This window comes from Musa acuminata, chromosome BXJ3-10 (assembly GCF_036884655.1).
Source record: "Musa acuminata AAA Group cultivar baxijiao chromosome BXJ3-10, Cavendish_Baxijiao_AAA, whole genome shotgun sequence".
Classification (NCBI taxonomy): domain Eukaryota; kingdom Viridiplantae; phylum Streptophyta; class Magnoliopsida; order Zingiberales; family Musaceae; genus Musa; species Musa acuminata.
The window spans coordinates 25,651,468-25,662,768 of record NC_088358.1 but is presented as its reverse complement, the minus strand read 5'-3'; the positions used below and the strand labels follow the sequence as shown (position 1 = coordinate 25,662,768).

Below are 11,301 nucleotides of genomic sequence, written 5' to 3'. Positions count from 1 at the left end.
CTCCATGGACCTGAAACAGGAAACGACAACAGCGGGTAAGATTATTAGGTAGGAATGAAGTGTGTCGACTTTTAGGTACGTGCTTTAATTCCTCATTCATGTAACAGTGAGTCACATTACTGTGTGTGAGGATCCAAGTAACCTTCAGTGCCTCATCTCTTCCAGACTTCCATAAACTTTGTTTCTACATTCACAAACTAACAAACATGGGTGAAAGATCACTGGGTGTAAATGTGTGAATCGTCTTCTTTCTGTGGTGATTCATTCTGATCATTCGAATTTCTCAGATGAAGTCATCTCCTCGTCTCCTAGCTGGCCACCACTGTCAGATTTTATCGTCGATCATGGCCGAGCTGCCAATCACGTGAGTTCCAAATCGTCTCCATGCATATCATGTTTTTTTCTCTACCAAATGATGGAAAGGCAAAGAGCGATCGATAAGTTATAATAGCTGTAATCATGTCCTTTGTATGATTCTTATGGTGGGAATCACGAGCTTCATTTCAAGCTAGTAACACAAGTCCTTAGATTTGTCGTTCTTTTCACTTCAGCAACTCACTAGAAGTTGAACTCCAACAGAGATTAATGGATACTGATTCTTCATCATTTAGCTGCTTATGAAGTTTGAAACTTGCAGAAGAGGGCTCTCCAAGTACTTTGAAGGGAAGTCCCAGTCTTTTGGATCCTTGTCTGATGTCAGATGCACAGAAGATCTTGCAAAGGAAGAGTCTCCAAGGAGAACGAAGAGAAAGACGTGTCACGGCTTTGCAGGACCGAGTCCAAACCAAAGGCCCTGCGATATGCCGAGCATTTATAGCAAGACAACATCAAACAAGGTTTCCAGAGGTTCATGTGATTCTGTATTAACAAGAAGGTCATTCTCACCAATGACGTGTTGTCCAGATCTTGTTATACGTGCAGCAGTGGGTGCCGTGTTGGTGGTGGGCGATGCCGTCGGCGTCAGACTCGCCGGAGCAGACGGCGATCACGATGATGTCACGGAGCTGACCAGGTGAGGAGTTCTTATATGCTCATGCGATCGTTGCCACTACTCCCGGAGGAGACATGGAAGGACGGAGGCCGGCCTTAGGTCTTTGTAATTGTGAGACACTGATGGACTTACAGCCTAAGATGAAGACAATCCCACCCTGCTTGCAGCCCAGCATGGATGTCAGTAGTGCTGTCCGAATAACGCCACAGGGGATCTCAAAGCGTGAGAAACGCAGGGCTCCTAAACCACAGCTGTCCTGTGCCTCCGAGAGTGCTGATCCCGCACCATTGCGACACGCGGAAGTTCTTTGGGTGCCACCGCCCCCTCACTCGCACGTAGCGGGCCGCCTCCTCGGTCGCTCGCAGTCGGACTCATCCGCCGACGAGGGACACACTGTCCCAAGTGCCAAAACGGTAGGCTGCCTCTCCCTTTCCAGCTGTGCTTTCTCGACGGTGCGTGTTTGATCCTTCCAAATCTACGTCCCACATCATCAGATTCCCTTCCAGTATCGGACGCTTTTGAGAGTCAAAGTGCCAATCACCAGCTTCACCACTAACACCCTCGCTTGATTCAAGTCTTCTGCCTTTTCCTCATCAATTACCTTCCGTCATCCATCGTTATCCATCCTACGGCTTGTTTGCAACCACGAAAACACTCCCACTTCTGACTGAGGATATCACCTTCGTCTGTCAGAGGTACGGGTCCCAAATTCTCATCCCTGCGACCATGGCAGTGGCCTCTGCTTTCACTTCGATCAAGTCCGGAGGAATCCCCGGCCTCTTCTTCCTCGTTGGCCTTCTCTTTACGTGCGCGTGCCGGTCGTTACGTGCGCAGCAGCTCCCGGGCACTTGGGAGGTGGTGCTGGAGGACGCGGGAATCGCTTCCATGCACACTGCCGTGACCCGGTTCGGTACCGTGGTCCTCCTCGATCGCACCGGCATCGGGGCCTCCCGCCTACGCCTCCCTCGCAGCCGCTGCCGCATTGACCCCGGCGACAGCCTCCTCCCCCCAGGCGGCAAGGACTGCTCAGCTCATTCTGCCCTCCTCGATCCCTCCTCCCGCCGCCTCCGCCCCCTCTCCGTCCTCACCGACACCTGGTGCTCTTCCGGTCAGTTCCTCCCCAATGGCACCCTCCTCCAGTCCGGCGGCGACCTCGACGGCCTCCGCAAGCTCCGCGCCTTCTCCCCCTGCCCCTTGGCCGGCTCCTGCGACTGGTTGGAGCTCGACTCACCGCTCCTCGCCGACGGTCGATGGTACGCCACCAACCAGATCTTACCCGACGGCTCTGTCGTCATCGTCGGCGGCCGCGCCGCCCCCTCTGTCGAGTTCTACCCGCCGTCCCGCCCCCTCCGCAATTTCCCCTTCCTCGCCACAGCCGAGGACGCCCAGATGGACAACCTATATCCCTTCGTCCACCTCCTCCCCGACGGCCGCCTCTTCGTCTTTGCTAACGCCCGCTCCATCCTGTACGACGTCGACTCGGGCGACGTCGTCCGCGAGTACCCGGAGCTCGACGGTGGACCCCGGAACTACCCGTCCGGTGGCTCCTCCACTATGCTCCGTCTCGATCCGGCCGACGGCTACACGAGGGCCGAGGTGGTAGTCTGCGGTGGGGCTCAGTACGGGGTCTTCCTCCACCGACAGACCGACATGCCTGCCGCCACAACCTGCGGCCGGATCTCGGCGACAGACCCGGACGGGGCCTGGGCCGTGGAGGAGATGCCGTTCCCGAGGGTCATGGGCGACATGGTGATGCTCCCAACGGGAGAGGTGCTCATCATCAACGGCGCGCAGGCAGGGTCGCAGGGCTACGAGATGGGCTCCAACCCGTGCCTGAACCCCGTGCTGTACCGGCCCGACCAACCCGCCGGCCTGCGGTTCATGATGCTGACTCCGACAACCATCCCTCGGATGTACCACTCCACTGCCAACCTCCTTCCGGACGGCCGCGTCCTCGTGGCCGGGAGCAACCCGCACTACTTCTACCGCTTCGCAGGGGACTTCCCTACGGAGCTCCGTGTCGAAGCCTTTTCGCCCGAGTACCTGGCGGCAGACAAGGCCAGTCTCCGGCCGGTAATCAAGGCGGCTCCGGAGAGGGTCTGGTACGGGGACGAGTTCGTGATGGAGGTGGAGGTGCCGCTGCCGCTGGTGGGACTGATGGAGGTGAACCTGCTGAGCGCGCCATTCGCCACGCATTCCTTCTCGCAGGGGCAGAGGATGGTGAAGCTGGCCGTTTCACCGGCGGTGACGGTGGCGGACGGCGGGGGGGACGGGACGCCCTACAGCTACAGGTTTGGGTGCAAGGCGCCGCCGGACGGGAGGGTGGCGCCGCCGGGGTACTACATGGCGTTCGCGGTGAACCAGATGGTGCCAAGTGTGGCTCGCTGGGTCCAGCTGGTGCTTTAAGAAAGTTGCCATGAAAAGAATGCTTATACAGACGAGACTGCAACCTCTTTTCTCCTCGTAATTAATTATGGTCAAATAGTAGAATAGTTAAATGACTTTACTGAACGCCTTTTGTGGTCCTGTAACTAAAGCTTCTGCAGAGTAAATATGGATTCGATATATTGTCCCGAAGCTTTATTCTGCTTAATGTATGTCTGTCCTTCAATCCTAATGATCTGTACCCGAATAGAATATACCCGATCCGTTTACAACCCCTAAATGTGTTGGTGGCGATGAAGCGGAGTGGAGGGCGAGGATACCACAGAGGGAAAGAGGAGACGGTGAAGCTGATAACTGCCGAGGGTTTCGAGTTCGTGGTCAATAAGAAGCCCATCGTGGTCTCCCAAACCATCCGCAACATGCTCATCTCCCCCTTCTTCTTCTTCCTTTCCTTGTTCTTTCCCCATTCTCTGATGTTGATGTCAATAGCGATTACGAGAATTTTCCTTCCATTTGTTGGCGCGCAGATAGCTTCGCGGAGACGCAGCACGGCAGGTGATTTTTCCGGAGATCAGCACTCCTATCCTCGGGGCCAATGCTTCCACTGGTCCCTCGAATAGCCTAGGTTGCCATCCTTCACTTCCATCTCGCATTCTTGCTGGTGATTGCTATTATACTTATTTTCTTTTCTTTCTTGAGATTAATGGAAACCATCAACTTTTAAGGGCCTGGAAATGACAATTCAAGTTAGATTTACTTTATTTGAGACTAATGCCATATGCTTGTTGAATTGCTAGTTCTTCGATCACTGCATGAATTAGTGTTGGCGAGGATTTGCTGCTACTTGCTAACCGCAGTGATCTTCTATGATTCGATAGGATTGCTCTCCTCATCTATTCTATGTTTCTGCTTCTAAGATTATCACCTTTAATTATCCCTTGTCAGCTTACTCGCAAGATCACATAGAGATTGAGTTTACGACAGGGAAAATGTTTAGGTTGCTAAAGCAGGGAGCCGTATTATAGACTTAGTATATTTTTTTAATTGGAATTTTATGTGCTTGCTCTTTTTCTGCTGGGAGAACTATAATCATAGTTTTGAAATTAGATATGGTTCTTGTGGTATCAATTCTCTTTCGTGGATGTTTGATACTTGCATTAATTGACATGAATTTGATTGTTCTTCTGTAGTCATGCAGCACAATCTTTGACCGTCCAAGATGTCTAGACTATGGATGGACATGCCCTTTCATATGTAACCCATAATCTTTACTTCATATGGGCTCAAAGGAAAAAAGATGGTGTGTCCCATGGCTTGAGAATAATCAGATATCTAAGGACATTTGGCATTAGATCTGGTACAAATAGTAGAGTACCATTCATAGTTTATGATGCCAATTTTCTGATTATCATCAGATATTGGAGAAGACCTCTATCGTTTCTCTCAACTATATAGGGTGAGATAACAAACCATAAGAAACTCGACTAATGATCTCATAGGCAATTTTCTTCATTGAAAAATTTGATCATTTCAAAATTGTCTAGTCAAATTTTGTCTTAGTCTTTAGCTTTCTTATCCCTCTATTTTATTGTCTAAATTCTGACTTCTCTGAGGATTAGTTTAAGTTCTAAAACTTTTAATATTGGCATATTAACTTTTTGCGACCAGAAACAAACTAAAGCTCTGTTGCTAGAAACAAATCAAATGTTTTAGTCATGTATATGCTGTAAGTAAATAGCCATGCTCATATTTCTATTTTCATGATGTTATTTTTGCAGCATCTGACACCAAAGGACCAATATCTTAGGTGTCATGGGTAACTATACTTGTGTATGGTTGTTGATATGTTGTGCTTCCTTCTTTTTCATCTATTTGATTAGTGTCACTTGTCATAAGACCTGGTCGGAGATTGAAGAAAGAACAAAAGTGTTGAGAATAACATAAGAAAAATAAGCTGAAAGCAAATCTGAATAGAGTTAAATTTGGGAGGAGGATTTTGTTGGTTTCTAGGGCCAAGCAATTTATATCACATGGTTTTGGGCTCAACAAAAATTACTGGATCGGTAGTGTCAGGGCACGTTCACGAGCCACTTTTAGCAGTTTTGCTTAGCTTTCTTTACCCCAAATTTTTTCATCACTCGAAAGAGATAGTTTGAGCAGTTACTATATATATGTTTGACTATCATGTTTGCCTGACATTCTGTACTTCAGTCAATACCACATAAGATAAAAATTCTTGTTGGATGCCACAGCCATTTTCTTCCTTTAGGTTTGCTTGTAACATCTAAGAACAAGCTTTCCACTCACTTGGATGTTGTTCTTGGCAGAGGAAAAGAAACGGTTTCTTATTGAACCTGATATTACTTTGGAGTTGATGATGGCTGCTATCTTCGCATTTGAGATGCTGGTGCTCATTGTAGTCATTGCACAAGAAATTAGTTAAATATTGATATATTTTTCTCGTCTATGATCTATCTGGTTAATATACGAGTGCTTTAATCTTTTGTTTGTTTTGAAGGCCATAATTAACTTCATCATGACATGGCATTGCAGGTGTGGATTGTTGCGAAGGTTGGAAGCTTCTTTATGCTAAGTGCTCAACTAAGTTTTAAACTTTTTATCTCATAGTTGTCAACTAAATACTAGGAATGCTAAAGGTGTTCAGTACAGTGAGATTGTCATGGTTGATCACAGAAAAGGGAGGCTACCAGTTAATACATGCATGAATTAAAGCACCAATATTCAACCAGTTTCAGCACTCCGCATCCCCAGCAGTCCGCAAGATTTTGCGCCCTGGATCGTCATAGCAATCCAGGTGGATCCACAGCTCATTGGCAGCTATCTAAATGGTGATGCTTATGGATCAATCTGAAGGCTGTTTTATATGTACATCCTCCCAAATTTCTCAGCTTCATCAACCCTGTGAAAACTGCCACTGTAAACGCTTCAATACTCTCACTTCCATCTCGTACCATCAAATGAGTCCTACTTCAGTTTACCCGAATCCCATGGAAGAGGGTATCGGCAGTAATCGATGTTGTCCTTTACTGCAGGTTCCTTGGAGATGCACTGGAAGAGTCTCTCGTAAGCAGCGGCCATCTTCGTGGCCGTAAACAGATGCAGCGCTCTGCTCCTGGCGACCTCCCCTTTCTTCGACAGAACCTGCTTCCCATCCTTCATAATCTTGTACAGGGACTCCTTCAGTGACTCGACTGTTGGCAAGAACGTGTAACCGACGTTCGATCCTACTATCAGAGAGCCTGTAATGCTCGCGAACCGTGTGCCGGCGATGGCCACCCCTGACAGCATTGCTTCGATGAAGGTATGATCCAGTCCCTGTGCTCTGAGGGTCGGATTCAAGTAAACGTCGAGTGAGTTGTAGAACTTTGCAAGCTCGCTTTGCTCCAGAGGACCAAGAACGATGATGTTTCGTCCGAGCTCCTTGTACCTGTTGCCCCACGGCCCATCCCCAGCAACCAGAACAAAGACGTCCCTCTGGAATCTCTCTTCCTCACCAAAGACCTGCTTCAGTGCCTCGAACATGAGAGGGTGTCCTTTGTCCTTCACCAGCCTTCCTGCTAGTCCTATCACTAATCTCGCGCGGTCAGGTACCCCGACCTTCCTCCTAAACTCCTCTCCCATCTTTTGGTCTGGCCTGTAGATGCTCTCGTCCACCCCGTTCACGATGATGTGAACTCGTTCTTCCGGGATCATGTAAATCCTCTTGAGGACGTCGCCGACGTGATCGCTCGTCGCGACGTGGTGCGCGTAGTGGGGGAAGAATTTCACCTCTTCGATCACTTTGGAGAGCCTTTCCGTTATTGTAGGCCGCCGGGGTTCGTCGGGGCCGCGGAGCAGATCCTGGACGACGTCGGAATGTATAGTCTCGTAGGCGATCCCGTGCCAAGAAGCAGCGAGGTTGCTGATGTTCCGGGCGCGGCCGTGGAGGAGGCCGACGCTCTCGGAGTGAATCACGTTGAAGGGCCTGCCGGTGGCGTTCTCGGTCTGGAACTGCTCCCACGCCAGCGCCTGGTTGAGGTAACCAGCAGGGGAGGGCGGGGTCTGGTGGAAGCTCATGGCGGCGTCGTTGTGGCGGGGGAAGGTGGCGTTTGACTTGGTGGTGAAGACGTGTATCTCATGGCCTCTTCGCGCGAGCGCAAGATGCAGGGTCAAGGCATGCCTTTCGAGTCCGCCGGCGAGATTGCGGTGCGGCCATCGCTTCACGAAGAGAGCGACCTTGAGGAGCCTCCGCGGAGGTTTAGCGGAGAAGGAAAGCTGGTTCAGCGCAGAGGGAAAGGCTAGGAGATGGTAGGACTCGTTCCGCTTCTCCGGGTTGAGAGCGGCTTCGCCGTTGCAGGACGCAGAGGACTGAGACCAGAAGATCAAGGATACTGATGAGAGCACAGAGAAGGCGAACAGGAAGCGACACAGGAGGTGGAAATGGACTGTGCTACTCCAATGATCTTTCCTCATCGATGCAAAAGAAAAGGAAGACTATAATCCATACAAGAAGTGAGTCACTGTTATAAGATCCAAGATCTGGAAGATCGACCTGTCCTCGAGTTGACTTATTGTGAATGATATGAATTTTTTATTTAAATCCAAACATGACGATTTATATAGGGTACGAGTTTGAAAACGTATCAGAGCTGGTCACGTGATAGCTGCACCCCATGTGAATATGCCGATTAATAGGAAATTACGGGGGGAGATCCAACAACAATAGCCCACTCACCAAGATTTCTAGTCAACGTCGGCTTTAGTTAATAGTGCTCATGTCCCTACTTTGACTGACCTAATAATGCCTGATAGCCTACACCAATATCAAGAATAATTATTTACCTGGAAGCACTAACACCTGCTTTACTAAGTCCACGATCGGTCTAAAAGTTCCATGTCAATATTACCACGAGTGACATCCCTTCCCAAGATTTTCTATAAACAACCAAGTAAGGAATCAAGAAACACCGTTACATGGCTGATCAGTTGTGCCACAAGCTTCATGACCACTCAAGATTCTGTCAGGCCTTAAAGAGATGCTTCACATCCTCATCAATGCGTGCGTGTTTCTTTTAGTTCATTCCGGAATACCAGCATCCTTTATCCGATCGATGGGAGGAATCATCCACTAAACAACCGTTGGTGACTTCCGTAGAAGAAACGATGAGTTCGATGTGGACGGTTAGGCGCATGCGACTCGAAGCAAAGCGTCAAAGCACCCACCGAAAGCGGCTAATTTGTCGTCCCCAGAGAGACGACCAGAAGAAGGAACTCGAAGAAGCGTAACGATTAAGACGACACTCGAGAGAAGGAAAAGAAAAAGAAGAGAAGGGACAGCTTTGAGCCAACTCCAGCGGAGAGAGTTGACTGGTACATGGAAGACCGAGAAAAGGCTTCCAAGTGAAGAAACGGTTTCGCAGACCGGTCCGGTCCACAACCCACGAGACGGCCTCATCGCTCGCTCGTTATTGCTCGCCCACCTTCTGTTTCCACGTTCGTATACGACAAGAGGAGTTGGAATCGGGCTGAATCAGCTGAGTCGGTCTAACTCATACTACAAATACTCTGAAATATAATAAAATCAGAAAGTATTAATTTTGTTATTATTTATGTTCTTTCACATATATGTTCAACTTGTGTGCAAAAAGCAGAGAGCATATATGTTAGTTGTGGGAAACAGAGAGGAGAGGCTTCCCCAGCTTGCTCTACTTGAGCGATGGCCAAGGAGCGACGAGAGGAGGAGGTCTGCCTCCCTTCCGACTTCCTTTGCGACGATCATTTCCTCGAGGAGAAGAGAAGGCGAGACGATTGCTTCCTGGAGGAGTTCGCCATGAATCTCGACTGGCCGGCGGAGAACGAATGCCTCTGCATGACCGGGCTAGCTTGGCAGAAGCCTGGCTCCTTCCTCGGCGACACTAAAGTATGCTGCTTGCGAAACGAAGCGTTCTTCCCTTCCCATTCCTTTAACGTGCATCCGCTGATGATTTCAGTATTGTGACGGGAGGTATGGATTCACGGCCGGTTCCCATGGAACCGCTCTCCGCGGTCGGTTCATCTCGGAGAAGAAGGAAAGCCTCGACGCTCCTTCGTTAGTTGCCCTGCCGCCTGCGCTGTCTTTCTCAGATCATTGCGAGACCGCCAATAGCGGCCACTGCACGTCCCCCGTCCCCATCCACTTGCAGCGGTTTCAGGCAACTCAGGTGGCCCTTCGTTTCAGTCCAAAGGATTTTATTGGCGGACTTCGTATGGTCTCTCAATCTTCTTCGATTTCTTCTGCTCCCAATTTGTTCCACCAGCTGAAGCAGCAGCAGCAGCTGCAGCTGATGAGACAACGGTTGTTCGCAGCGTGGGCAAGGCAGAGTGAAGCAAAAGGAGGCGTGCATTCCCACAACCGTGGCCGCCCCACGGGACTGTCTTCTTCCGCACGCCGTCCTCGCCGAATGCAGCAGCAGCAACCGCAGCCTGGATCTGGGATGAGAGCTGTCTTCCTCATCAGCCCCAGCGCGAGGAGAGAATCCGCCGGAACCGGCGTCTTCCTGCCACGCGTCGGCGGCGACACGTCCGAGCCGCCAAAGAAACCAGGTACGGACCTCTTTAGCTTCGTCCTTCCTCGTCGAATCTTCGGATGCCTCTCGGTGTTGTTGTATGCTCTGCTTCTGCTCTGATCAGAGATCGTTTTTCTATTCATCCATTAGATTTTGGACGGATGTAAATGACTCGTATCGCTCAGCTCTCACAGCTCCTCTTTGCTATGGGTGGTTGCAGCAGCTTACTCCACTGTGCTTGTGCCGGAAAGAGTGGTCCAGGCGCTGAATCTAAATCTGGAGGAGATGGGAAGGAAGCCATACTTGGTCCTCGATCATGGCAAGTTGCTCATTCCACACTCACTCGCAAAAGATTGCACCAGTTGACCAAATCCTATTCTCCTCCTAAACGCACGTCTTGTGCTTCGACAGATGCTCTCATAAGCCGACGAGACGCAGTGCTTTCACATCAGAAAAGGAACCACCGGCTTCCCCACCCAACTCCTCCTGCGATCCGTGAGATCAGACTCCCCCATGACTGGACCTACTGATACATGCCCTATACATCACAACAGCAGCTGCAATAAGGTTGGCAGCTCTATTGATCCTTATTGTGTTGGCAGCCCAATTGGTTGCACTCTCTATAGCACTGGACAAATTTGTATTACCATCATGTCTTGAATTGTATGTGAGATACATACATACAAACAAATGTTGCAGAATCCATGTTCAGAAGAAGAACTTGTGTGTAGTGCTTGTCAAAAGCATATTACTATGGGGGCTCTTTATCTGATGTGAGCAGCTCAACAATTGTTGTAGAATCCATCTCTGGAAGAACTTGTTGTGTGTGTAGTGCTTATCAACAGCATATTGCAGTCCTCTTTTTGCCGAGGAGGCTTCACATCCAAGGATAATTTTTTCCTCACAGGTTCTGATCTCTGATTGATAATGAAGTGAAGACCACCTTCCTGCTAAAAGAGAACCTATTAGAAGAATTCAACTCAAATCAGCCTACAAATAGCTTTTCCTAACTGAGTCTAATTAAATCGGTCAACTTAAATCTAATGAATAGAAGGCTTCCTCTTATTGAAAATGACTTCATTTCTCATTTTTCAGATGAACTATATATAGCTGGTTTGCTATAGCATGTTTTCCATTCCATGGTTATTATTATCTTCCCTTAACCAATCCCCCAAGGTATTCAAAAATAATGACATGCTTTCTTTCCCAAAAATTTCATAGTTGGGAGGAGACAGAACAAGTAAAGAAAATATGGTTAATTATTTCAGCATGTTCCAATTATAGAGAACATAAATGATTAATATTAAAATAAAATTGAAGAAGTCTATTAAACCTCTGTGTAGTAATTTTCAACAAAAAATTTGATTTTGAGGGATCACA

The 11,301-nt window shown here is 48.9% G+C and overlaps 3 protein-coding genes across 8 annotated transcripts; 2 read left to right on the top strand and 1 right to left on the bottom strand.

Annotated features, from left to right (window-relative positions):
- Positions 1-1,376: 1,376 nt before the first annotated feature.
- On the top strand, positions 1,377-3,568 carry LOC104000877 (aldehyde oxidase GLOX). The gene has a single exon (XM_009423021.3). It carries the CDS (start codon positions 1,718-1,720, stop codon positions 3,395-3,397), a length of 1,680 nt encoding a protein of 559 aa, XP_009421296.2. The 5' UTR covers positions 1,377-1,717; the 3' UTR covers positions 3,398-3,568.
- Positions 3,569-5,929: 2,361 nt separating this feature from the next.
- LOC104000879 (uncharacterized) lies at positions 5,930-7,992 on the bottom strand. The gene has a single exon (XM_009423022.3). It carries the CDS (start codon positions 7,847-7,849, stop codon positions 6,362-6,364), a length of 1,488 nt encoding a protein of 495 aa, XP_009421297.2. The 5' UTR covers positions 7,850-7,992; the 3' UTR covers positions 5,930-6,361.
- A 1,013-nt stretch (positions 7,993-9,005) lies between these two features.
- Positions 9,006-10,622, top strand: LOC135583328 (uncharacterized). 6 transcript variants are annotated; one of them, XM_065169953.1, is made up of 5 exons: positions 9,006-9,296; positions 9,367-9,619; positions 9,722-9,958; positions 10,142-10,240; positions 10,333-10,622. In XM_065169953.1, the coding sequence occupies exons 1-5, from the start codon at positions 9,093-9,095 to the stop codon at positions 10,449-10,451; spliced, it is 912 nt and encodes a 303-aa protein (XP_065026025.1). In that variant the 5' UTR covers positions 9,006-9,092; the 3' UTR covers positions 10,452-10,622. The 6 variants fall into 6 exon arrangements, 5 of the variants coding, with proteins under 5 accessions (XP_065026025.1, XP_065026026.1, XP_065026024.1 ...); XM_065169952.1 differs by having other exon boundaries at positions 9,013-9,296; positions 9,367-9,576; positions 9,673-9,958; positions 10,145-10,240; XR_010501562.1 differs by having other exon boundaries at positions 9,016-9,296; positions 9,367-9,576; positions 9,673-9,958; positions 10,072-10,240; positions 10,333-10,380.
- Positions 10,623-11,301: the final 679 nt, after the last annotated feature.

What these genes read in the sequence shown, in the direction of transcription:
- LOC135583328 (XM_065169951.1), top strand. Translation starts at nt 9,093, where the DNA reads ATGGCCAAGGAGCGACGAGAGGAGGAGGTCTGCCTCCCTTCCGACTTC. An exon ending in CCTTCCTCGGCGACACTAAA is followed by an intron (nt 9,297 to 9,366) that starts GTATGCTGCTTG and finishes TGATGATTTCAG; the next exon opens with TATTGTGACGGGAGGTATGG. An exon ending in AGCGGTTTCAGGCAACTCAG is followed by an intron (nt 9,577 to 9,672) that starts GTGGCCCTTCGT and finishes TTGTTCCACCAG; the next exon opens with CTGAAGCAGCAGCAGCAGCT.
- LOC104000879 (XM_009423022.3), bottom strand. Translation starts at nt 7,849, where the DNA reads ATGAGGAAAGATCATTGGAGTAGCACAGTCCATTTCCACCTCCTGTGT.
- LOC104000877 (XM_009423021.3), top strand. Translation starts at nt 1,718, where the DNA reads ATGGCAGTGGCCTCTGCTTTCACTTCGATCAAGTCCGGAGGAATCCCC.